The following is a 27616-nucleotide window of genomic DNA, read 5'->3' on the forward strand; positions in this document are numbered from 1 at the left end:
CTGGCTCTTGGCGTCGCTCCCAGGGGTGTGCCGCCTCCCGCCGGGGCCGGGGCCGGGGCCGGGACAGCACCGCCCGGCGGGGCGGGGCGCGGCGGGTCCCTTTCCCACCTGGAGCCGCCCCGCCGGGCGGGAAGAGGAAGTGGGGGCTCGGGAGAAGCGGAAATTGCAGCAGCAGCCGCCGCCGCCAGCCCGGGAAGCACCGGCGGGGAGCCAGGGCAGCGCCGGCCGCAGGAGGAGGAGGAGGAGGCGGCGGCAGCCGGCGGGCGCCAGCGTAAGCGTGGCGGGGATGGGCCGTGGGGGCTTCCCCGTCCCGCGTTGCCCGCGGTGGAGCAGGGCGGCCCCGGGCGACACCCCCACGCCCCCCTTAGCCGGTGGCGACGGGGGAGCCCCGGCAGCGCCGGGCGGCCTTGTGGGGCCGGGGCGGCGGCGGGGGAGGGCTGCGGCGGCGCGGCCGGGCCCGGGGTCTCCCCGGGGGGTGGGGGCCGGCCTCTGGGCGCAGGCCCGGCCGCCGTGCGGGGCGCTGAGGGGCTTCTCCCGGCCCTCAGCCCGCCGAGCTCTGTGAGGGGCCGGAGGGCGCTGCCCCCCTAGGCAGCCGGTCGCCGCGCTGGTGAAAGGCCGAGCCAGGCTTACGTGACTCTTGTCTCTTTTTTTTTTTTTTTCCTCATTTTTTTTTAACTCTTTAAAGCCGCCCGTAGCTCCAAGGCCCCAGAGCTGGTAACCTGAAAGAAGAAAAAGCGTCTGCTGTAGGACTTTTTGGGGGGCTGGGAGAAGGCAGTGGCGATGAGGGGAAAACGGGGTGAGCCGCGCCGTGGCCTGCGAAAGTCGGGCCTGAGGTTACCACCGCACCCTCCGAGAAGAGAGGAGCCTCCCTGAACGTCCTTTTCCCGCAGAGGGAACGGCAAGCTGCCGGGGCGGACCACGGGTCCCCAGCAGCTCGCCAGCCCCGGATGAGTGCATGGTGTCGCCTGGAGCCTTGGCATAGGCCTGGAGCTGCTCCTTGGTTCCCTTTGCCGCGCTGTGTCTGGGCTTAAAGCGTTGGCATCCCCCTTTGTTCCTGTCAGGAGTTTGTCCGTAGGCCCTGGGGAAGAGGGGAGCTCCCGAGGGCACCGCTGAATGTGCTGGGTAGGATGCTGTGACTGCTGATTAGTCATAACAGCGGCGAAGTGCAGAGCTGGCCAGCTAAATTCAAAGCGTATATTTAGCCTTAGTTTGCGTTTGAACCGTAGCATTTTCTTTTTCCTTCAGAAATTTGACCATGTGAGTCAGTGACTCATAAATAGATCATATTCCTCCACGTTCTGCTTTGGAAGAGATACTGGAATAGCAAGCTGCTGCGGAAACTGGGCTTATTCCTGTTAGCTCCCCACCAGCAATCGGAGGTCTTGACTGAGATCCCTTGTTACTAGGCTGCTTTGCTTCCTTTTGTAATTCACTTTATAGAATGCAGGGTTGAGGTGTGGAAAAATGTTGGCGTTTATGTGCATAATTTAGGAAGAAACGTGGTGGATTCTAGTTTTTTAAGGGTGTGCGTGTGAAATCGTTCTTTCCTTCATTATTGTCTGTGAGTGTTTGAGGAGGAAGCAAAGAAACCTAGACTTAAGGATCTAGCTTTTGTTCTTTTAACTGCCCAAGTGCAGCTGAATGCACAAAGCAAAACAAAACAAGGGAATGCATGAACCAAATATGTGGAGAAAAAAGTTGTTTTGCACAAAATATATAAAGTAACCATGTGCATATGTAACTGCACTTCAGCTCTTGTCACCTGAATTCCATTTCTAAATGTGGTAGAGCACAGAGGGAGGGCTACAAGCTGTCCCTGGTAGAAGTGACCACAGGTTTGTGTTTGGTTGCAAAGTTAGAACTTGGACCCCACCTTGAGTTCATTACTGAGCTGCTTCGGTTCTGCTTTCTGACAATTTTTATTATATAGTCTCATAAGTTTCCTGGATATTAAGTAATTTAATAAATGCCAGTTCCTTAGTTGCCATAGGAATTTGGAGGTGGGACACCTGAAGAAGTAGAAGGGGAAACATGCTACTGCTCTGTCAAGATGTCATCTGCTCTGCTCTTGCACCCTCCTTCCAGGCCACTCTGTCACTTGCTACTGTTTGCCAGTTGGTTTTTCAGTTGCTCTCGTTCTTGTTACCAACCCTGAAATTTCTGAAATGCTCCAAAAAACTGGCTCATCAGCTTATTCTGTCAGGTTGTAGAACAAGCAGTAGTTTTATTCTCTGTGCGCTTTACCTATGGATTATTAGTTAGTCATTTAAAAGGGAGTTTTCATTCAACCTACTGGATTATGCTTATGTGAATGAAATAGTCCATGATAATCATCCTTATAATCTATTCTTAGTTAGAAAGATAAAGGTAAGTGGACAGAATGATGGTATGTTAAATAACTGAACTCTAGTAGAGTAGCAATGAAGAAATCCTCCCTGACTCGTGTACCTGAAAAAGCTGGGAACAGAAGGCTTTGTTTCATTGTGTTTGTTCTGCTTTTTAGAATTTATTTGTTTTGATTTACCTAGAATAAAGGGTATAAAATAGAGCCACTAGCACCAGGGAGGTCAGGAATTCTGCTCAATAGTCACGTTCCAAAGTGTTAATTAAAAGTGTCCAACTTGATACTCCACAGGGGATAAGGTTTCCAGAAACTGAGATGCCAAAAATCATTAGCCTCTTAAAAGTGTTGAGTGTTGTTTCTAGATGTTATTGTTTGCCTTTTTATGAGTTTTGCTTCCTGCTGTCAGTACTCCAGCACTCACCCTCTGTTTCTCGTGAAAGTCAGGCAAGACACTTGAGTTTGTGTGAGTATTTCACAAGGGATTACCTGAGAAATGCAGTAACTCTTGTACTCTGTTGTTGCAGGCAGGTGGACTAATGTCTAGATTGCATGCAAATTCTGACAGTTGTTTGGATTTCTTTCATAATGCTGAAACTCATTACCTAACAGAGGAAACATAGTATTAGGCAGTATTATACTGCCTAATAAACAACTATTCCTATGCCTTAAATATATACATTGGATCTAGAATTAGCGACGGTCTTCAGAATTGGATGTTGGTTTGGAGACCTGTTTGAAGACAAGTCTTTCAGTGCAGTGAATGAAGAAAAGACACTAATTTGGACAAGGAAAGACTTCCTTGTTCTCTTCAAAATCATGTCATCGATTGCTCCTAACCTTTTTGCAATGCCAGTAGGAAAACTGAAAGGGGTTTTCAAAGCAGCTTCAGAAAAGAGCGTGGTCAAATTTGCTTTCACTGCAAATATAGCTCTGTTTATGTGGTTAAATAACATTATTTGGAATTTTGGATTGTGTCTCCATCAGTTTTATAAGTAACATAAAATGAGTTGACATGTAACCAGAGTGTGACAGTGCTTCTTCTGATGGTGTTGCAGATGTGGAAGGCTACTGCAGGCCACACCATTTCTGTCAATCAGGATGATGGAGCCGATGACTGGGAGACGGATCCTGATTTTGTGGTATGGCTTTCAAATTTTACGGATTCAGCAGAAGTGTGTTACGTAACACGTTAAAGAGTAATTCCTCAGGATGGGGGCTTTGTATAAACTGGTAGGAGTATATTCCTGGAAGGAGGGAGAACTAGTGTTTTGTGCCTTTGGGTGATTAATAAAACTGTCTTGCCTTGGCTGGGTACTGCAGGGAGGTCTGTACAAAAGAGATTTGTGTCAAGAAGCAGTGGCCTCTTGGGGCTGAAGGTGTGCTCTGTGCGTTTCAGCAGGGGACAAAGCACAGGGCTCACAACAGAAGAGAAGTGAAGCTGCTTTTCTAACTCTTCTGATCTCGCCGACTACTGAAGGCTTTCACTGTGAAGTCTGAGTGCAGATAACTAGTAATATCTTTGGGTTTTTAACTCTTTTTATGTGTGTCCTTTGCAGAATGATGTGAGTGAGAAAGAACAGCGCTGGGGGGCTAAAACTGTGAAAGGATCCGGCCATCAAGAGCACATCAAGTAAAGCAGCTCTCTTTTTAAAATTTATTAATAGTCACAATCCCAGGCGAATTTTAATCAGCTCATGTTCTCGGTTACTTCTGTCTTCATAATTAAAGCAAGAGTCTCTGTAGAAGATTGATTATTTGCCAGATTGCTGGTCTTTCAAATATGTCAGTATCTTCAGACCTGAAGTTAAGATCAGAAATATGGTGTAGGGACTCTTAAATCTTTCTTTGTAACTGGAAATGTTATTTTTCCTGCCTCTTTGTGTCTGGAAAGTTTCTTTGTTCTGTTTTGGTGCAAGAGCCAATACTGCTAAGGGAGAAGTTTGTGTGAGTGATCTGAGCAGCTCCAGTTTGGTACCTTAAGGATACATTTGGCCCCTTAATTCTTAGGCTTCGTTTAGAAGACTGCTACCAAACTCATGAAAATTCTGGCAAAGTAACAAATTGAGCCCTCTGGCAGAAAAGTAAGTGAACATATCAGGAAGGACTATGTGAGACAGAAATGATCCATCTTGTACTTGCTATGAAAAGTCTCTTAGGACTTTTAAGTAGTTCTAGGAAATCTGTGATTGTGATGTTCATTTTGGTTTTGCTTGTGTATTTCTGGGGCGTCAACCCTCGTGGTATAAAGTTAAGAATAAATGTCATCAGTATTGCAAACGGAGAGAGACTGCACTATGCGGCTTACTTCAGGGATCAATTTTATTCTGCCCTATGTGGAGCGCAGTGGGGATGCCTACTGGCTGAATTACGCCTGAGGAAGCTTTAAACTCAGGTGGGAAGTGTTCTAAGGTACAGATTACCATCTTGGTTTGTCCTTCTTGTATGTAGCCTGCACTACCGTAAGTTCAGTTCCTGCATATTGCAAGGGAACACTTGGGGAGGAGGAGGTGCATGTCTGCTTGCATCCTTATTGTGCATTACCGTTGTGTCCAGACTGCTCAGTTAGAATTAGAGTCCTGTTACCATAGGGACTGTATGGTAAGAGACGATCCCTATTCTGAAAAGTTGCCATCTAAATAAAAAGTGTTGGAAAGAATTTAAGACATGAGAAGAAAATACGTTTCAGGCACATACAAATTCTAGGTAATTGATTGTTTAAATAGCAAAATACCCTTCCATGGTAGTCTTAAAACCAGTGCTTTCTTTTGTTATTTAGGCAATGTTTTGCAGTGGAATAAATTCTGTTTCTCAGAATGTAAAGTGCTTTGTGCACTGAAAAAATGGGAGCAGCCTGAAAAATACAAGTTGTCCAACTTCTAATTAAGATGATATTTTTATCGTCTTTCTATTTTGCATCTCTTTGAAGTTATCTTCTGAAACTTTGTTAGTAAAACCTGCTGCTTAATTATCTGTCTTTAAAGTATTCATCAGCTGAGAGAGAACGTATTCCAAGAACATCAGAACCTCAAAGAGAAGGAGCTTGAAACAGGACCAAAAGCTTCCCATGGCTATGGAGGGAAATTCGGCGTTGAACAAGATCGCATGGATAAAGTAAGTATGAATGCTTCCCTAGGATGATATTGTAAGCCTTGCCTGTGGCCAACACAACAATATATGCGTATTAAACTTGTTGAAGGTGCAAAGTTGGAACAACTTTGGTTCGGAGACATAGAAACTCAGATAATGGCATAAGCTATATACAGCAGTGGCTCATTTTGATGGCAGAAGCATCACTCTTACGGTGCTTTAACAAGGACACTTGTAACCACTAGTGCTCACATCTGTCAGGCCATCATGCTCTGTTCTCCAATTAAATCAAGATGCCCTTACAGAAGAACTGAACTAAAGCACTTGAAGCATCAGGAACAAGTATTTCAGGTGACAAATTGGGAATCTGAATGATGAGAAGTTCTGAGACTTGCGGTGGCCCTGCATGTTTTTGTTTGGTGCCTGCTCTGTCTTTAGAGCAAGTCTGCATGCTTACGTCCTGAGTGAGTTCCCCTGGAGTCAAGATTCAAGCTTCAAAATGTAATATTTCTAAATTAACAAAGTACTTCATGCATGAATAAATCCAGTACTTTTTTTATTTCGATGCTGTTCCAGCTCTTCTATGCATACAGAGGTTGCCAAAGAATGAAGAAAAGGGTGTGCTGCTTCTTTTAGATTAGAGAGCAGGATTTGGACAGTGGTAAACTATGAACAGTGACAAGTAATCCAAGTATTTAAAAAATCGTTTTACTTCAGTCAGAAGGTAATGTTTTACCTAAGGACTTAATGGCTGTTTAAGTTATACTCTATCAACAAAAGAAATTATAATTCTTAAGGTAATTCCATTAGCCATGTGATAATTAGACAGGTATATCAACTTCTAGCTAGTTTCTTTCATGTGCTCTGTTAAAATAAGAGCCAAACTGTTTCCTGAATAAGAATGATTCTCTTTTCTTACTTTATGTACTTTCTGGGTTTCTAGTAATTTGGCAGCCTTAAATTTTTGCTGGATTCCTGTATTCCAGAGTAAATTGCTGTATAATTCTCAGTGGGCCTTTGAAATAGGCTAACCTAACCTTTGAGTCTGGGAAAGGAATTGCTGAGCAGATTCAACCATTAGGCTGCGTAGCTCTCTAGTGTCAGCAGTTTATCCCTTACCTGCGTCCGTGGGGAAAAAAGAAAGAAACAAAAGTGGGTACTGTTTCCTGTAGGCCAGAATTAATCATCAGAAAAAACATGATGGTCATGCCCATCTGAGTGATACTGATGACAGGAAATGTGCGTAATTTATTTTTTTTATAAAGCTTTCTTCCTTATAACTATAGTTCTAAAACCTAGCCATTGAGATCTCACCCTCACAGGTGTCTGTGGCTTGTGCAGGTGTGCAAGTAGTAAAGCTTGACTCACGTGAATTAAATGAGTGTTACTGCAGTGTTGTCATGGTACAGGTTTTTGCTGCATTTAGGACAAAACCTTGATGCTGAGTTAAAAAGAACAGTTACATCATTCTATATGCCAAACCTCCATAACTGATTTAAAATGTAGCAGAGCATTGTGCTGAGGAATTATGAGGACGATTTACTCTGGAATACAGATTTCCAAGAAAAATCTTTTTCTAAGGCTTTTTAGAAAAGAGGTATGTTGTAATGCTTGGTGTTTGATGAAATGTAGAAAGTTCTGGTACCACATAAAGAAAACAGCATGCTTAAACCATACCCACCTCCATTGGTATAACAAAAGAGGGATCATGTAAAACCACCTAAAACCTAGGATTTTCAGAGCTTCATGTCTTACATTAATGTAATGGGTAAGGGGAAGAAGAAAGGGAGGTGGGAGCCTTTTCTGTCACATTTAACAGTTACTCTGCTACAGAACACCTGCAAAATGAACAAGAGTATGACTGTTTCTGTCAGGAAAAGAAAGGAGCTTTTATAATACTTGTAAGCTAAGGTAACGTCCTATTATTGACATCCTTATTCTGTTACCTGGCAATTACTTCAGCCATTATGTGCGGTAATGTTTTGTTTTCCTACGTGCTGGGAATTTTCCCTCCAGCACCTGTGTTTAAAAAAAAAAAAAACAAAAGCAAATACTGTAAAAGCCAAGTTACTTGTGGTTTCTAGACACCTTGTGTCCTCAAATTAATTTATCTTGGTCCAGCTGTCTGCTGCTGGCACGAGCTAAGCAGTTTCTCATTCCTCAAAGGTTGGAGCTTGGGGCAGCTGCTCGGAGGTTGCTGTGCTGCAGCCGCAGATCCCGAGTGCCTCAGGCACGGTGACCGGTGCTGGGACCGGTGGTGCTGAGTCAGGAGAGGTGCAGGGTGCAGCCTCTCACAGCTGTGTGCAGCAGGTTAAAGCGTCTTCTCTTTCTGCCTCTGACAGGAATTGTATGCATTTGAGCAGCAGACTCAAACCTTAAAGTGACAAATTGCAAGTTGCTCTGGCCAGTGCTCAGTTTTGGCACTGGACAAGAAAAAAAACATTTTTGCTGTGTTATGTAACACCCCTCAAAGGTGCTAGGCTCTAGCATTGATTCCAGGATCTAGAAGGCTGTCCTAGCACTGGATTAGTGTAACACTAGCAAACACTACCTGAATGTACTTCCAGGTATGTAATTACATATCCTTGTGTCTTCCCTGAAGCCAGTCACAGTGCGATGTAACGGCGCCTTGGCTTGCTGTGCTCAGCTTGAGTTCCAGGGACAGGCTCAAATTGGAGACTGCGGGGCTGGGATGCCTTTGGCATGGGGAGCTCTGTCTTGATGTGGATGCACGACTTCGTCTTGCGATGCCATTTGGCAAGTGAGGAGAAAGTATAGAGAGAAGATGCCTAATTCTGAGTTATGCAGAAGATCAGGGTGCCTGCCTAAAAGAATGTCAGTGGAAAACCTAGCCGTAGTTGTATTTGGTTGCAATCTAATACCAGCTAAAACAGATCTGTAGCTATGTGCCTAAATACAAGGCTGTGTATTTTATCTAGAACTAATCCTTAAATTCTGCGTGAACACCATGAAGACTCTGTCTTTATCTTTCTTGTTTCCATTCCTGTGCTTTTGAATTAAAAATCCAGAGCATAAAACAGTCTTCATAAAATACAGTCATTGCTGTCAGACTCTTTCTTGGCACATCTAGGCTGTACTGGTAGTCTTGGGAAGACTTCTCAAGTGAGTAGCAATTTCCAGGGAAGTTTGTTTCAACAGGAAGAGTGGCAGTGATGCACGTTCGTAATGAAGCTTATCCTCAAGTTACTTGGAGCAGTGTTTTCTCTTACATACAGAATTGTATAGAACTGTTGGCTGTTTCTGAACTTTCCAATTTCTTTTAGTCAGCTGTTGGACACGAATATCAATCCAAACTTTCTAAGCATTGCTCCCAAGTGGATTCGGTGAAAGGGTTTGGTGGCAAGTTTGGAGTACAAACCGATAGAGTTGACCAGGTAAGCAATTTCATCTTGTACTGCAGCTACTCACAGTAGCTGAGTTTCTCATTTTGTACATACGGCTGAAAAAATCTCTTGCCTTAAAATGCTGCTGTGGTCTGTTCTTCCTGCTGTATTTGAAGTTGAGCAGTAAACTAACACTGACTGTTACGGAGATAAATTGCTCTTTGAAGCAAAATAGAAGAAAAGCCCTTATGGGAAATTGAGATGAGTTGAAAAGAAAACTGAAAAGAGATGTTAAAATATGCCTTTTAGCCAGGCTGTGCTCTTTGATGAGGATAAAGTCAGCATGAATGCTACAGAAGGAGGGATTTGGGGATGGTTTGTCCTGTGTCACAACATGAGCTACTGGGCAGAGTAATTGATGTCCTGTTCCAAGACAACCCCTGCATGGAAATGCTGAATTCCTGGTGTACTGAATTGCTGAACCTGGCAAAACTAGAGTATGTTGCTAGTATAATTTGCTTTGGCAAGGGATGACAAAAACCCTTTCATGAATACATGTACCAAATTATCATGTAAATGAATATGGGCTATAAGTTAAGTAGGTATTTCTGCTCCTGATCAAGGTCAGAGCAGTGTGGAAAGACAGGAAATTTCCGTGCTGTTTGTCCACTGAAGTGCATGCAGTTTTTCTAATAATATCTAACTCCTTGTCACACATGCAATTTTATTTCTCTTCCAGTCAGCTGTTGGATTTGAGTATCAGGGGAAAACTGAGAAGCATGCCTCCCAAAAAGGTAAAGTGGTGAGCTGGTCATCTCTGAAGACACATGTGTTTTATAAATAATAGAACAGATTTCTATTCTTTTGCTGTTTGTAAAAGACCTTGTTTAGTGAGGCCTCCACATGAGTTTCTCAATGAATCAAATGTTGAGGGGTTTGGGTGGAAGAGAAGATGAAAAAATGAATTTCAAAGCAATTTCATGAGTTGATGAGGTTTTAAGATAAGGAAATAGCATGTTATTGTGAGTCTTACTTTTCTTTTAGAAGTGAGGTTCAAGGACATTTTAGAAAGACTCAGAGTTGTTCTTTGCTGTATTTCACCTTGTTGCGAATAGGGAGTAGATTTAAGAGGAACCATCATAAACTATAGGACTGTTGCCCGTCTTATTTTCTGTGTTTAATTTTTAGCTTAATTTTGTATGCTAAAGAGTAATAGTTCTGAAATCACTTCCTCCCACCCTCAATTGATAGGATATGATGTTCCCATTAAAAGTTTCTTCATCTTATTTTTATTGTGTTTTACTCTCAATACAGACTACTCAAGTGGTTTTGGTGGAAAATATGGAGTACAGGCTGACAGAGTGGACAAGAGTGCAGTGGGGTTTGATTACCAGGGTAAAACTGAGAAACACGAGTCACAGAAGGGTGAGTAGACACACATCTTGGTGGGTTTGTACTCTGATGTAGTAGGCTTTCATGATGGGCAGTGTTGTAATTTTTTACATGTGTTGCACTCCTAACCTGCTGAAAGTTAACACTGAATAAAATTTATGTTGCTGAAACTTTGACTTCTGAAAAAGAAACCTAAAACATAGGTTCTGACTGGTTTTAAGTGATGATCCAACTGCCGTTACTTTGGAAGCAGGGGCACATAGGTTTGTCTGGAGGTTTTTTGCAACTACTTTTGAAAAGCTGTGGATTAAAATACTGAGACTGTAAGCAGTTTAACCACAACAGAGAAGTGTTTCTAAAAGAATCAGCTGTTTGTAAATTAAAACATTTATCAGAGTTAGTAGCAATTAGAGTTAATATTGTGGTGCTAATTAGGTTTCCAGGAATATCTGATCAAAAATCAAACATTTTTTGCATCTCTGTTCTGTTTATGTCCAAGAAATGCTAAAGAGAGGAAGGGGGTGTTTGTTTAAAAGCTGACATGGTTTTTTGAAGTTCACTTTGCTATAAGTGTCTTAAGATTTTTATCAAGGAGTCAAGTAGCAGAATCGCTGATACCACCCAGCAGTTGAACTACATATGTTGCTGTTTTATTTTCCATCCTGAGAAAACGTATTCTGAAGAATTTATGACTTCAGTGTGTGGACTCAAGATTAACTGGGGATGTCAGTGCTTCTTTTAATATGTAATGTAATGTTAGCAGGTCTGATTCTCAATTTTTCAAGTTAATATTTTGTTATTGAACACTTACAAACAGAATTCTTCACTCTTATCTCTAGATTATTCCAAGGGCTTTGGTGGTAAATATGGTGTTGACAAGGACAAAGTGGACAAAAGTGCTGTTGGCTTTGAATATCAAGGCAAAACGGAAAAACATGAATCACAGAAAGGTTTTTATTATCTTATTTAAAAATACTAGTTCAATCAGCCTTTTAAACCTGGGAAGAAATATTTTGTTTGGGTTTTTTTTTGTGGTAAATGTGTGTTTGCCCTTTGTGTATGCAGATTTTTATTTCCCTTAAATGAAAAGGAAGGCATTGTAAACTGTCCCTGAGCTTCACAATCTGATTTCCAAGGGACCTTATGTCCATATGGGTGTTATTCAAATAAATGTGTAATTGCACAGATCTGTGGTATTCAGAGGCAGTCTCAAGTCCTTCGTTATTTATATATCTACGTTGCACATATACATACATGTGTGTTATATGGCTCTAGGTGGAAAGTGCATCAGATTCTTCAAACCTTTGAATATTATTGAGTCTGTATGCTGTAACCTTCACTGGATTCGTGGTGCTTCCTTGCATTGTGATCCTAGAGTTACTGAATGGTGTCGTTCCCCTCTGTTGAGGTAGTATAGCGGGGGAAAAAAGAGTGAAAGACAGCATCATTAATCACAGGGCAGCTTATCCCATAACATGTTACTGTTTTTTTTATTAAATACTGTTTACAGTCATAAACTGCAATAATCTTTTCTGAAACTTCATGCAAACAGATTATGTAAAGGGGTTTGGAGGCAAGTTTGGTGTGCAGACAGACAGACAAGACAAATGTGCCCTTGGCTGGGATCACCAGGAGAAAGTGCAGCTGCACGAATCCCAGAAAGGTATATCAATTCCCAATTCTTTGCCATTCTTTCTGACTTCCCTCATTTTGACTTTTCCCTGTGTGAACCCTCCTCCCCTGGTATCTGGCCACGGCCTTACAGTAGCTGACATGAGTCTCCTTTTTCTGTGTTTGAACGGTTGCTGTGTATTGGTTGTAGTGGTGTCTGCCAAGCAGGTTTAACACATCTGATACTGAGTCCCTGAAAGTTCAGACTTATCACTGAGTTCTCACTGGAGAAGCTTTATGAGTCTGTAGGTATCTTGGATTATTTTTTTCCTTTTTCAGTTGACTTTTGCAAACCACGGATTAGCAATTTCTTTGTAATTTCCACAAATAATCTTCCTTTTCTGGTTTCTGTTATGTATATCCCTGTTTTCATGCAGGGGAGATCTAACATCTGATGCTGTCCTTTCTCATTGCCTGCAAGGTACCTATTCCTAGGAAATACTGGTACCCAGAGAAAAGTTGCAAAATAATGATTGTTCCCTAGCCCTCTCACCACTCTTAACTTAAACAAATTAATTTTTTTTTTTTTTTTTTTTTAGTTAAAGAAATGAAAAGTTACCCTCAGAATCTTGTTCTGTTGGGTGCTCCAGCAGATTTGTTGTGAGAGGATTACTGGAAGCCCTTTTCTTTTTGTGCCCTCATTTTATACCGTATATTAAAATAGCTGTTCTAAGGCAGCAGTAGGCAATGGTCATAGCTCTTAGCTGAGAGCTTTTTTTTCTTCAGGCTGTGTAGCAGCAGGAATATTCCTTTTAAACAATGCTGTGTAGGAATGTCTTGGGGATAGTTTCTGTGGACCCTATCTTAACACCTCTTTAAAAGTCAGATCTCTAGTGTACAAATGTTAACCACACCGATGAAGGAAGCTCATTTTATTCTCTTGTATCCTTTTGTATGTTGTTTTGTTTTGGTGGACGTACTATGTGTGCGTTTGCATTCATAATGTTGACCAAAATGCAAGTGCATTATGCAGTATGTATGAAGAATGTGAAGTGCTTTTTTCTGTGACTTCAGAATGGTGTTCTTATGTCTGATAAATCAATGTTGAACTATTCCTAATCTCAAGTGGAAACTTGTTTTGAATTTACTCTTATGAAAGTGTATTGAGTTTTTTTTTCACCATCCAAAATTGTTCGTAATTGAAAATATTGCAAAAATTATTTTGAGTGTCTCTGACTAAACTTCTTTATTTTCCTCCCTTCATTTTAATTTATTACATGTGGCTTTTTCAGACTATAAGAGTGGTTTCGGAGGGAAATTTGGTGTACAGACAGAAAGGCAGGACCCATCTGCTGTGGGGTTTGATTACAAGGAGAAACTAGCCAAGCATGAATCTCAACAAGGCACCGTTTTCACTTGTTACTTTCTTAACAGTGCAGCCACTTCTCACACAGTCTTAAATAGTTGTCTGAGTAGATTGATGCTAGTAATGTGCAGACCTTTCTTGCGCTTCTATTCCTACGTGATCTAGCAATGTTCTTCCATTTTATTCTTAAAATGTTACATAAAGCAAGCCTGTATTCAGGAAACAGATATCCAATGTTTAGTTGACAGCTCTACAACATTATGCATTTAGTTAATAGCTATACATACAGTGTGATAATAGCAACATTATTAGTAGTATGATGTTAATGACGTCGTGCTTACCAGTTTTAGAGCCTAAATGTGAAGTTTTGCCTGGATAAATTGGTGGAAAAATATTCAGATAAGGACCATGCATGTAACCATTAACAAGCAATGAGTTATGGCAAGATCATTTTAAAATGACTGTAGTCTTTAAAACAAGAAGTAGGGAATGTTTGTGGTTCTTGGGTGAGCAAATACTGTTATAATGCTCTCTTTATTCATTGTGAAATAGTTGGGGTACAAACCATGAATTCCTGGTTTTCCGTTATCTTAAAGTGAGAAGTCTGGATCAGGAAAATGTAAGTGTAGTATATTTATTCTGGCTGAAAATACATACAAAGCTGAAGAAAATGAGGTTGTTCATTCTGATAGTCAATATTTTTCTGTGCTACAGTGACATGAATTCAAACGTTTAGAGCATCAGATGTGCCTTAGCAGAGCCCAAGTACGAACACTAAAATAGCTGGTTAGGGAACCCAAGTGGTTTTGGGGCTGAGAGAAGAAGGAGTAATTGTATTGTATTCCAGGGACGTATAGGAAAGCCTGTCCACCTGCAGAGTCTAAGGGCACATTCCTACAGCTCACTGCCACCAGAAAGAGGTGTTTTTCCAGCCACACACTCTTGCTGCTTCTGTTGCGCTGGCTCTGGTGCTCGTCAGACATTTCTCTGAGTACAACTCACTAGAAAAGAGCAGAAAGCTACTCTTGTTAGGGTTGGTTTGTTGTTTTTCTTGTTAATGCCACTAGTGAGTTAAACTGATTTTGGAGTATAACAAGTGCTAGAGACAGCATCAGGTGAGAGAAAGAGTGTGCAGCTCAGGGGTGGTACGGAATAGCATGGCCACCCATTTCTGTGGTGGTGAGTTGTTGCAGGCTCGTGCTGTCTTGTGGAATTGCCCCTTTCCACGTGTAGAGCAGAAGTTATGACCAGTGACTTTAATGTTCATCAGCTGGGTATCACAACCAAATCCACTGGAATGAGAAATTTGTTATATTTTCCTGCCATTCATAGAATTTACCAAGTTAAAGAGAGAAAAAACACCTCTGTGGTCACCGAAGACTGGATATCGCTCCTTTGAGCAAAGCAAAATGGCTTAGGTTATATGATTACTGCAGAGGGCTAAGAATTGGTGCTGTGAAAGGCTGTGTTACAGAAGTGATGCATTAGAAGGGCTCATCCCTTATTCCTTGCTTGATACCTTATCAATCCTCAGCTTAATGTTTACTCAAAGAATGCATGTGGCCCACAACCTGTCATCTGCTGGTGTACCTGAAGGCTCTTGCAGTTATGTATCCTTTCTGCATCAAAAACCAAGTTGCATTTTCTTTGGCGGCTGTCACTGTATCTCTGCATGCAGCTGAAATGGCTATTTGCATTTGAAATGGCTGTTTGCATTTGGCAGAAGGATGGGAGGGACAACAAAACTCCCTACTCTGACCCTTTTATCCTGCTTCTAGATTATTCGAAAGGATTTGGTGGGAAGTATGGTGTACAGAAAGATCGGATGGATAAGGTAAGTTGCTTAAAATAGCCATGACTTAAATAGTCTGTAGGGATAGAAAATAGTTTGGTTAGATCTGTAGCATGCAGCTCTTTATTTCTGGATACATCTCCAGTCTAACAGTAGAGTTCTGTGCTTTTCTAAATCTTTAAAAAGCAAGTTCATACACACAGAGCTGATGCCGATTTATACACACATGTATGTTTGTAGATACATGTAGTGTGTGTATATGCATTTAAGTAGGGAAAACTGAAGCATGGAAATGAAAGAATAACCAAAATTTATACGGAAGAATGAGAAAATCCATTAATTCCACAATTTCAGTCATGTCTTCTGACAATTAGCTAATGCCTTAAATCTTGAGGATATCCTTTTAGTGGACTGCTTAAAATAAGTGTCTTGATATCTGCCAACTTTGCCCACTTTGATTATCAGGGTTCTTCCCATCAGCAGAATATGTTTTAGTAGTGAAAGATAGGGCAGCTGATACCCCTTTTCCACCTGTCCATTTTTTAAATTAAAAAAACTAGAAGATTAAAAAGTCCTCACTGAGATTTATCTACTGAATAAATTTACTCTCAGCTTTATGTAGGACATTTAAAAGTGAGAAAGTAGCAGAGTTTGAAAGTCTGTAGGATTTTTTCACTTGTGGCTTCAGACTCAAGACGATTAATTTAGAAAAAACCTCTTGTATTTTGAATACCGTTCTCAAAATACTCCCTCTGTGTTAACAATATCTGCTTCTTTAAGGGGACTGGATGCTTTTACCTTGGTAGAAATCCTGCATACTGTGTCTTAGAACAGCAACAGCTACACAATAAATGTTTAGGACATTGCCTCATTTCTAGTTCTGATGAGTCATCTGTTCATAAACCAATTTTTTTAATTAACAAGATTTTATTGTGTTTAAACCTGTCTCTGAAGATTAATTCTTATATAGTTTGACTTACAGAAAGAATTACTCCATTTCTCAAGTTTTGATTCTGCCTGATTTTGTTTTGGTGTTCTGAAAAAAGCCATAGGGACAATATCACAATAAAATGTCACAGATTGAAACTGTCTAAATGTCTAAACTTGAATTTGTGTTTTTCAAATGTACTCTTTTTCTCCTTACTGATAGAATGCAGCAACTTTTGAAGATATTGAGAAACCAGCATCAACTTATCAGAAGACCAAGCCAATAGAAGCTGGTAAGGCATTGGCCCCAAATCCTTCCTTTGGAGGTGATAGTGTTCAAAAGCCTTGTTGATTACTGTTGATTTAGTAATGCTGAGTGAGAATCATTTAGAGGGAACTGCTGTATTTGCAGGTCTCCGGCAACCTCAACTACTTTCTTCCTTCTCCCTGTAGAGGTTGTTTTGGTTTGTTGGGATTTGGTGGGTTTTTTTCCTTGGGGGTCATCAGAGTTGAGGAAGGGAGAAGAAAAGCATCAGAGTGGAGAATGGACTGAGGAGCAGAGTGATGGAGACTGTACCATGAAGGAGAGGAGGGAGAAGTATTGCAGAGGTTTTTATATACAGAGAAATGTGATGCACAGGAGGTTTGGGCTTGGAAGGGAAGAGGGAGAAAGAGGGATAGAAGGACTTTCCTGAATGGTCAGGCAGCACAGAGAGCAGAAAAGCAGAAACGTGTTCAATCCTAGCAGAAAATTTTATCCAAAGCTCATTCCAGGCTACCTTTATACAGAACCTTAAACAATAACATTTGACTTTAATTTTTGTAAATGTTGCAGTTGCTAATAAAACAAGCAGCATCCGAGCTAACTTTGAAAATCTAGCCAAGGAAAAAGAGCAGGAAGACCGAAGGAAGGCAGAAGCTGAGAGGGCACAAAGAATGGCCAGGGAGAAACAAGAACAGGAGGAGGCTCGAAGGAAACTGGAGGTCAGTAAGATTCAAATCCCATTTGAGCAGCATGTCTAGTGTGTTTCGGGGCAATGCTGGGAGAAAAGAGAATCTTCTAAGAAAAGATACTTTCCTTCTTTCCAGCTAGGCTTTAAAGTTCTTTGTGTGTTTGCCTGTGATTGTACCTGTGCTTTACCTGTTTGCTATTCCAGCCATCTATCAACATGCACCATATGTATATCAGACATCAGATAGGTTGATTGGGTGACACTTAATAGTGTATAATTTTTTTATTTAGCCTACCCCAAAATATGTATGCTACTTGTGAGCACTGATCTTTGCAGTCTGAACTTATCCTGTGGTATTTCTGCCTTTTGGAAATACCAGATTCCTTTGGGCATGGAGGAGCTCATAAGGGGAGAGACACATGGTCCCCAGAAGGCCCTACAGGAATGCTTCTCCAAGATGTTTAATACCATGGTGATAGCTGGTGTTGCTGTTTTTTTGGAATTGGTATCGTGGAAGATGGAGGTGGTATCACCAATTCACACAGCACACGCCCGTGAGATGAGGAGAGATAATCTTCCAAATGTTAATTGAATCTTAGTTTGAGAATTGAGAAAATTAGTTTAGCATTGGCATGGTTAAAAGCTTCGTGAGTTCTGTGTTATTCATAAGCAAAATAATTCCAGGAAATGTTTAGTCAGAAACTGCATCTTATCTGGTTTATAGAATTTGCATATTTGGGGAAGCTCTGCTGCTGAGATGGAAGGAGTAGTGTGTTAATAGCAACTTGTCCTTCATGTCTTGTTCATTTGCTTTGTTACACGATGCCTGAGGTGCCTTATCATCAGCAGTCCTGAGGGCCTGCTGTCTGCAGCTCTGTAACCTTTCATGCAAGCTGCTGTGGCAGTTTCCCTTGTCCCATGCTGTTATTCTGATTTCATGGCCCTTGTAAACCCTGACATTATGGCAGAGAGTGGGAAGGAATTGATGCTGATGTAAGAATAGTCCCTCTTTTCCTCTTCTACTTCACTTCTTGTGTTACAGGTATTAGTTTATACTAGGGAAGACTAAACATAGGACGCAAAAAAAAGATAGTAGTCTTTTAAATTCTGAATAAATGCTACTTAGCCATACATGTGCACTGAGACTTAACAGCCAGCCAGTATGCAACACTGATGTTGAAACAGCATGCTCCAACCAGTGCTAATAGTGTCCCAAACAGGAATAACCAGTAGGGAGATTGAGCAGGTCCTGATGAAAGCTCTGTAGTACTTAAGGAGATGCACAGGAAAACCAGTCATCCCCATCGTCTTCATCATTTCCACTTGGTGCGCCGAAGAGACTTTCCCAGAGGAGAATGCATGAGTGTCTTGGATCCTCATCACTGCTCTGTCTGTCTGACTATGGGGGAATTTTCCTATTTCCTTCTTTCTTCTGTCTCTCTCTCTCCTCTTTTGTTTTTATTTTCTGCCAGAAATATCTTTCATTGTTAGAGCCAATGTATGCCACCAGCTGCACACCCCCCTAATAAATCTTGCATATCAACTTGTCTCAACATCCTCTGTGAGACATCTGAAATCCAGGAAAGACTGTCAGATGATTTCTCAGATGTGGTAGATACTTCCCCTTAGTGGGATGCTGCTACAAGCTGTCAGGGTGTGGTGTTGATCCCATTCCATCAGCATGGTCTAATTCATCACAAATTTAGACTTGGTGTAAATAATTTGTTTTACAAGTATGAAAAACTAAATGCATGGTAGGCTTATGGTAACGCAGCTCCGATCTTCCTAAACTAAGAAAAATACACTGCAGTGAAACTGCATGTTACTTCACATTAACTAAACTAGCCTAAATTAACATGGCTGCTAACAGCAGCACTCTCAAGCTGCTTTATTCCTTACGCCAGCAAAGCGTCTGTATAGTCACCCAAAAGTGGAAAATTAACACTAACAAATAAAACATCTAGTTAACCCTAATCAGTTCCCCTGCCTGGTTCATTGGTTGGCTTTTCAACTCTGCTGTTCACAGATTGTAGGCCAGCGCTGCTTCTGAAACAGCTCTGTAGTTTTGCTGTGCTGAAACTGCATGGTTTATGTATCTTATGATTAGTTTGATTTCTGAAAACTACTAACTTCTGAGTTCTGTTTGGAATCTGGGAAATTCTAGCTTTATAGGATAAATCAAATCTCTTCATCTAAAGTGACCGCTACTTTTTTTTTTTTTTTCAGTTTATCACCTCTTTTGCCTTATGGCTTCAAGATGTATGGTGTGAGCGTATGTTCACTGCATACATATATCACAGAATGAATGGGAGTTCATCTTTGCTTATCAGTGATTTCTTCTTAATGCTGCCTTACATGACTTATAATACCTTCCCCCAACCATTGTTTGGGTTTCTTTACTGTCCTGGACTAAACCATGTTACATCTTCAGCACAGCATCTGCCACTCTTGTAAAGCTGGTAGCAGAAGAGATAAAGAGCTGAAGTTGAGAATTCAGTCTTTTCTATTTCGTAAGGTCAGCAAGCTTGCTCCAGGGTGCCACTCTTAGTCAGCTGGGACTGCTCTGTGTCATTCTCAGCGTTGGCACCAGCCTCCAGCACAGCCACACAGAGAAAAGTTGGATGTTTGCCTTGAGGAGAGGCACTTGGTTTCCCTCTCCTCAGAGTGGTAAAGCTGAAGTGCATCCAGTCTGTACAGTTGCTCTGGGAGCTCTTCAGATGAGAAAAGTTGAATGCCTCAGCACTTGCTCGCTCAGAGCCACAGCAAAATGCTATCAGCATGTGTCACCACCTTCTTCTAGTGTAGCCATTCAGCTGGTAGCCCCAGAGCTCCTCTAGCTATTGCCAGGCTGTCTCTGCTTCTGAACTACTGTCCACTGTTCCCAGCACGTTTCAGTGTGTTTAAACTTATGCGTTGCCAGTATCTAGGTCTAGCACCTAGTTGTTTCCCTAAAAAAGTGATTTTTCACTCCTCATCTTCCCCAGTACTTGTCCTGGCCACCAGCACTGCAACTATAGTCAAAGAGCTCTGGGCTCTATTCCATGGGGTGATGAAGAATGGGAACGAATACTCTTTTTGGACACCACCTGGAGACAACCTTGAGGTGTACATTGCCCTTGAAAGTATAGCTTCACTCCTCCTTCAGGAGATCTCCCTTTTCTTGGCACTTATTTTCCTCTGTCAGCACATTGGATCTGGATAGTGTTAGGACTTGTGACTTACAGCAAGCAGCATTGTTATCTTTGCAGGATTTAATTTAGTAGATACTTTTACAGTTCTCCAAATAAGGAAGAATCGTGATATAGGTTGATGGATATCACAAGTGTTGAATTGTTAATAAGGCCGTTCTGCACCCATGAGATCACTTTGGACAGCCATTGCTTCCAGTTACTGCTGAGAGTTGCTAAGAAGTATCAGTCCCAGAGGAAAATGGACTTTCTCAGCATTCATCCTGCTGTTCCCTTTTTTCCTCTGAGGTGCGTCTTTTCACCTGGCAGTAACTCCATTCCATCATCACTACTTCTGCTTCGTTCTCAAGGCAAGGTGGTGTCTGGTGGTTTAAGGATTTCTCAGCCTGTCTGAAGCTCCTTCGGTCATCCTCAAGATGCTGATGGTACTTGCTAGACAATACTCCTCCACTGAGGATTGTTACTTCCTTACTTTGATTTGGTTGTTTCTGGGGGATTCTACAAAAGACCAGTCCCTGTAAACATTGCAGTCCATCCTTGAACACCTGGGTCTTAAAGTGAATGTTCTGAAGGGAAAAGACTATTATCACAGAGCAATTACCAACTCTCATGGTAAGAGTTCTCTGGTTGCAGGACCCCAGGATACTTTCTCCTTAACTCAGTGCTTCGCCTCTTCGCAACTCATGAAGGTGTCTCTCTCCCAGGGCATGTGGCAACTCTGATATCTCATACTGATCTGTTCTGTACTTTGCTCTGCACCTTTGCTACAAGCAGGTTGATGTTCCTCAAGAATGCAAGGAGGTACTTCATGTGGTGGCAGCTGTGTCTCCAGGAGCATGCCCTTTATGTTCCCTCTGTCTTGACAAGGAGGGATATCAGTATATTCTAAAATACTGTGTGATTTCATTGCACCACAGTTGCATTTTTGTAAGGAGCAGCAGCTATACCAGTGCTCTGGAGATCTGGTGCATTTGGAGGACAGAGCCTTCCTGCTTTGCTTATGAGTGATGGCAGTATCAGATGGTTTAGGAGAGATCCTCTGTTCCCTCGAGGCAGCAGCTGCCCTAAGCAATAGGTGTGGGGAGACCAGGACTCGTCTGTCCTTCAGCTCTGATAGATGAGCTGTCTTGCAGTCCTTAGTGAAACGTGGGAAATCAGCTTTGGTGGCCGTGTGAATTTCTTCAAAGGTTGCACAGCTGACACAGAAAATATTGATGCTTCTTTTTGAGAGAAGTTTTGTGTCCAGCCTTGGTCTTGGGTACAACCCTGAGACTGGCCAAGTGGTCTGGTGTGTGTTTCTCCAGGTAGCTCTGCTGCCAAGCGCTGTGGGTAAGGCAGGACAAGTTTCTGTCTGCGCTCGTTGTCCCTGTGCATTTTGGTACCAGGCCTTCTTTGCCTTTCTGAGACTTCTTCAGTTCTCTCAGTCTAACCCATGTAACAGTTTGTCTCGCTCATCTCAATCTTGGAACAATCCACTTGCTGCGGATGCTGAATGGCTCTCCATTAGACTCTTCCTTTTCTACCCAGTTGGAGCCATTTTTTCTAAACCAGTAGGGAGGAGATGACTGGTGATATGTATCTTGCCACAGTAGTCAGGCTTTCTGCTTCGTATTCCCTTCCGTTCATGGGTTTGTAGTCTAGGCTGTGTGGGGGAAGAAGTTCAACGTCTCCATTAGCTCTCTTGCCAGTCATTTTGGGTGATCATATGTTCGTAAGATCTGTGGATGGAAGGTGGTGAATTCAGGCTTTTACCCATTTCAGCTTTTCATTGAGGTTTCCTCCTGCTGAGGAAACAGTTCTTCAGAAGGGTTTAAATGTAGTAACACAGGTTCTCATGAGTCATTGAACTGTTATATCTTTTTCTTTTCCTTTTCCCCTTTCTCTCTCAAAAATGACTGACTTTCTTTACTGTTATTTTTGTTGTAAGTGTGGGTTAAATTCAAGCCATTATGCTTGATTTTTCTTGTGCTTCATCAAAGATTCTGTTGCCTGGACACATTTGAAATTTTTTTCCAAAGCTGGTATTTAAATTTCACCGTAACCAGATGATTAATGTTCTTCCAGACTGAACATCTCCATGGTTAATTGTGTGATTCTGCAGACACTAAGGGAGGGAGGACGAGGTTAAGGGGAAACTGAAATGGCACTGGCTGCACAGCCCCTCGCTCACAAGCTGAGCAGGAAAAGGGGAGGGAGATACTGTAAAGGGTGGGGACAGACTTTGACTTAAGGGAACTTTGGTTTTTTAAGTGAACTTTCTTGCACAGACAAAAAGTTCTCTCACTTTAAGTATGTGGGCATACGTACTCCCACAATGGAAAGTACATATGGACTGCATTCCTTCAAGAACCCTGTTTACTGGTAATCCTTTTTCTGTTTTGCTTTTCACATATGGCACATAGTCAAATGGCGTTCAGGGAGCTCTTCTTTAACTGCTGGTTTGAATCGACAGGTGCCTCATGATTTAGAGAGCCTCTGCTACCTTAGAGAACAAGGCAGGATGCTCCTTCCCATGCAGCATTTCAGTGTGGAAGACACCCAGCCTGAGGGGGGACACACCATGCAATTTAAATATTTTATGGCAATTATGCTGTGACTGTCCTAAACTGCAGTCTGGATTGCAGAGACCCATTTCCTAGGACAAATGATTCAAACTGTTGCCATGCTTGACGTTAATGGATTGATACTACTTAATTTGTCCTCAAACTTAGATTTGACTTCTAATAAACACTTTGCTGGTACTTTTTTATCTGTAGCACAGGAGTTAAAAGTCGGGGAGGACTGTTCACATCAGGACAGATTTTTTCCAGAAACCACAGCACTACGCTTTGAATTGTCTTCAAAGCTGGCTCTGTTCTCAAGACACACTTGGCTTTCTTTGTTAGATGTATTTTTTCTGAGCTGTGACAAACAAAGGAAAGGAAGAATTTTTTTTGTAACAGAGTCCTATCACTTCATCTTTGGACTACAGTTTCTCCTGAGGATCCTTTGGGGAATTACGGCTTGAAGGACGTAAACAACTGGAGTGCACAGTCTCCCATAACATGTATTCTCTTTTCTTTTTTATGATAAAGAAGAAAGTTTGGCTCTAGATCCACAGGTTGTTTTTTTCCCTTATGGTAAAGAGAGGCAAAATGAAACAGCTAGCTTACAGTCTTTTTTTTTTTCTCTCGAAGTTGTGCAAGCAACGTAGCATTTCTTGCACTATGGTATCCTGGCTTCCTAATGAATGGCTTTCTAATGATGATTGTGGATTTGCTCTCTGATTCACAGGTGGGATGGCACAGCGTGAAGTGCTTGAGTGCCAGAACCCTTGATTCAGATTCACGTTCTTTGTGTCGCAGAATACAATAGCAATTCTGCTTTTATTTCTACCGCATAGAACTCTTCTGAATGTTTGAATCCCTCACTGTCAGTATATAGGGACCTAGCTTTGTCTGAGCTATTCAGTCCTTTGCCTTGGCAGGTGTTTTGCAGACCTGCAAGAGCTTGCAGGATCATTTCTCATGAAAGATAATATAGCAGTTGTATGATTAAAAGATGCGGGCTTCAGGTTTTCTGAACTTATGCTAAAATGGGACATGAGGCCCAGACAGATAATGAACAGAATTAATATACTGAACACAGAAACCCTGCAGCTCCTATGGAAACGTGCCAAAGAACATTGGGTACTCTGTTGTTAAACACGTGCAGGTTTTGTTTCTTTACTTTTTTCTCTTCTGCTTTGCTGTATTTTTGAGGCCTTACTGTATAGTCTAAACCTTCAGGCAGGCCTAACGATCCAGCTAGTGCAGACCTCTTCTGCTCCCTGCTTGCATCAGTTTATTGCAGAATATGCTGTCTGTCTGTCTTACTGGAGGGTTGTTTCTTGTTCAGTGTCATGACATCAGTGATTAAACTGCACTGAAGTTTTTCTTTCTCTTCAATTTAGGAACAAGCTAAAGCCAAAAAACAAACTCCACCACCATCTCCTACCACGCAGCCAGCTGAGCAGAAGGCACCCTCAAGCCCAGTCTACGAGGTTTGCTAGAATCACTTTCAGTAACTGGTTTTTGATCCGAAGCGTGGGAACCTTTTTGCAAAACCCTGACAAACCTCACCTGTATTTCTGCAGGATGCAGTTTCCTACGAAGCAGAGTCTTCCTACAAGAATTCCAGTACAACGTATTCAGCTGCACGTGAGCCAGATTCTGGCTACAAAGCTGCAGAGTCGGGCTACCAAGAAGCAGTGAGTCAGCGAGAGGCAGAATATGAACCAGAGACTGTCTATGAAGTGGCAGGGGCAGGAGACCATTACCAAGCAGGTAGAGTGTGTGTTTCTGATATGAAACCCTTTAAGATAAAGATTATTTCCTTGGGCAACAACTTAATGAATAGTTGTGCTGATAATGCACTGTCCTAGTTTTCTAAAGTCTTCATCTGATGAGACTTTCTAGATTCTCCACCAACAAACTTTAATTAGGAAATTAAGATACGGCTAGAGGAATGGTGAGTTTACTTAACTTGTGAGATGGTGTTGGAGTAATTACAGTGCTGTCTAGGGTATCAGTTCAAAAAGAAGTGTAGGGGTAACCATTTCCACCCTGTGTAATGCAGCTCAGCTTGAGGAGGAAGTGCAGAGATGAGATTAAATGTGTTGAGCCTGTGCTGGCCTACCAAGGAGAAAACTCTGTCAACAATTCTTGGACTTTGAAATGGCTGTGATGTGTTCTGTGCCTGTGAGGGACTGGGGTAAGGATGTCTGAAAGTAATGAAATGGAAAGAATAAGGTTCTTCTGAATTCCCGTTTTTCTTACCTCTTCTGGTTACTAAATGAGGTGTGAAGAATGAACCTGCTTGCTCTGGTATGAAAACCTGGGAATTTTAAACAGGCTCCTTCCTCCCCCACAATGTGCATACTTGTATTAAATAGTCTCTTACACAGTGATCTTGGGCTCAGTTCTTGTCCTGTCACATTTTACAGAAGTGTTATAAGGCTGATCTTTTTTATTTTATATGCCTACTTGTGAACACTGCCTTTCAGGCTTTAATTGTGTGTGATGTAGGGAAAAAATCTGATGTAGAAGGAACGTCAGCACTATTAAAAACTTGCATAGTTTGTTCCCTGCTTCCTATGTGGGTTAGCAGTAGAATTAAAGGAGGAGTGCCGTAGAAAAGAACTTGGGGTGACAGGTAATGTGCTTCATGCTTTTAATTTTTTTACTCTCTATCTCTCTTTAGAAGAAAATGCTTATGATGAATATGAAAATGAACTTGGAATTACAGCCATAGCCCTTTATGATTATCAAGCTGGTAAGCAAAGCTCTTGTTTTTAACCTTGTCTTTGAAAACTCTGTTCTGCACAGATGAATCTGGATTTTTCCTTTGCCTTTCATCACGTAGTCTCTTGTATATGAAATGAAGATAGGAAGAATTAGTAAATTAGTAATTTAGCAATAGCATTGAGACACTTTTGAAAAGTACTAGCTGCTGTTTCTGGACATGGTGGAAGTTTTCAAAATCTTTTTTAACTGAGTGTTAACACTCTTGTTAAACCTTGTCATACGGAGTTGTTTAAAATCTTGACTGGTTAATTCTGGGGAGAGATCAAGAAAGTATAGTGGTTCTCAGGTAGCAGTTGTTGCTCTTAAGTTAGAAACACGCCCAAAATGCAGTAGGTAAGAACCAACTACCTCATTGCTCCAGCAGATGAGAACGCGTCCGTCTGTACAGCTTGTCATTGCCCGGCGCCCTGTCCCAGAGCCCCGAGGGCGGAGAGGACGGTGATGAGGGTCTGTGTTATTTTTGGTGCCGGTGGGTTGATAGGTGAGGGTGTCGTGGGGGCCACTCCTGGGAGAATACTGAGCCTCTTCAACTCTCTCTCCAGCGGGGGATGACGAGATTTCCTTTGACCCGGATGACATCATCACAAACATAGAAATGATTGATGACGGCTGGTGGAGGGGTGTCTGCAAAGGCCGATACGGGTTGTTCCCTGCGAATTATGTGGAGCTGAGACAATAAACCCTATTGTCTACTGGTGATGCCTTAATTCCCCAGTCAATAAATCTGACTTAATACACTACAAATCATGATGCTTTTCTGAGGATGAAGGGGTATATACATATTGCTTTTATATTTAATACTTTGCTGATGCTTTTTAAAATGTTTATGCCACAGAAATCGCTAATATATTGTAACTATTATGTTCTTCACTAAGGCTCTTAAAATGATTTTCATGCATTTGGAAACATTTCTTCTCTGCCAAATTAGCAATTGTCATAAAAAGCCTTTTCAAAGACAGTTAGCTGTCTGTTGTAATATTGCATGTTTTACTCATAAGTGAGCAGATTTACTTAGTGTTTAAGTCTAGTTAGTCTTCCACTAGATGTTTTCAGCTAAGAAAATCATGGCTATGCAGGTTATTTGCATTTCCACTAAGCGGGAGTGGGGAGGACTGGGGTGGTGCATAATTTTTTCTTTTCCAGATAGTGCTTGAAAAAGCAAAGAGAATGCTTGAAAGTTGCAGATAATGGCAGTTAATCAAATACTGTCCAATATTTATGGAATATTAATGTTATGAAGGAAATGGTCTGGTTACTTTTTCCTTCTCATTTAAAGTGAAGTTCCTTGGCTCTTGTATTGATTTTTTTTTTTCATTATCTTTTTTCTGATCCTGCTCCTCCTGTTCATATTATCCCAGAGGAGGGCTGCAAACACTCTCACCGATTGTCCCAAATTTCTTTTTGTTTCACCCTCCTATTTCCCAGGAAAAGTTTAAAAAGTTACTATACAAGTGTTGAGTCACTCAGTGAGATTCCTACTCGTTCAAAGGGAAACTGGCATCCAAAGCTGTGTGACTACCTGCGGGAATACTCATTGCTTTAAACAGGAGAAAATAGGCAGGATGGAGTTGCAGTTGTGCTCTGTGTGCAACACATCCTTTCTTCACACAAGGAATGGCCTGCTGTGCAGTAGTGACAGTTTATGTAACCATTTTTGAGTCAAGGAATGTTAATACAAGTAATTAGATTTAAAACCCATATAAATGATCTCCATTTTTAAACCATACAAGAGACAGCTATACTTTTTGTATGTTCAGCAGAAACTGCCAGTAACAGTCTTCTAAACAACAAAATTAAACCTCTTCTTTGCCAAAACTGAAATCCTTGTTCTAGAAAGCTGACTTCACTGCAGATTTAGGGTCCCTACCAAAGATAGCAAGTTGCATCTAGTAGTGCACATGTTCAATGTATGTACTGTCTGTTTCCACCTTCTGATCAAAATGGGAATGGCAGAACTGGCGTAGTTAAAGAATGCAAAGAGTTTTTATAAACTGTAAATTTGGACCAACTGAATATAGAAGGCCTGTATAAAATGGTGAAATGTACAATGTATTTAGGAAGAAGGCATCATGTTGAACCAATTCTTGGGTGGTTGGGACAATCCTTAATGAATGTCATATGTGTGTCATGATTATATTTTTTTCCTTTCCATGGTCTCATTTCTGTGTTGTATTTGCATTACTAGGGTTGGGTTTTATATGCAGTTTATTTTATCCAATTTTGCATAGAACACCTCATAGGGATATGATTTTTGTAAATTAAATATTCAATAAACTTTTTGAACCATT

The 27616-nt window shown here is 41.5% G+C and overlaps 1 protein-coding gene across 3 annotated transcripts; it reads left to right on the forward strand.

Moving 5' to 3' along the window:
- Nucleotides 1–118: 118 nt before the first annotated feature.
- Nucleotides 119–27616, forward strand: CTTN (cortactin). 3 transcript variants are annotated; one of them, XM_074841872.1, is made up of 17 exons: nt 119–271; nt 3400–3483; nt 3901–3974; nt 5326–5455; nt 8716–8826; nt 9515–9569; nt 10090–10200; nt 11007–11117; nt 11720–11830; nt 13071–13181; nt 14923–14978; nt 16087–16156; nt 16699–16847; nt 23936–24025; nt 24119–24308; nt 25225–25296; nt 25871–27616. In XM_074841872.1, the coding sequence occupies exons 2-17, from the start codon at nt 3400–3402 to the stop codon at nt 26005–26007; spliced, it is 1662 nt and encodes a 553-aa protein (XP_074697973.1). In that variant the 5' UTR covers nt 119–271; the 3' UTR covers nt 26008–27616. The 3 variants fall into 3 exon arrangements, with proteins under 3 accessions (XP_074697973.1, XP_074697974.1, XP_074697975.1); XM_074841873.1 differs by lacking the exon at nt 13071–13181 and having other exon boundaries at nt 121–271; XM_074841874.1 differs by lacking the exons at nt 119–271; nt 3901–3974.

Source organism: Strix aluco, chromosome 16 (assembly GCF_031877795.1).
Source record: "Strix aluco isolate bStrAlu1 chromosome 16, bStrAlu1.hap1, whole genome shotgun sequence".
Taxonomy (NCBI): Eukaryota; Metazoa; Chordata; class Aves; order Strigiformes; family Strigidae; genus Strix; species Strix aluco.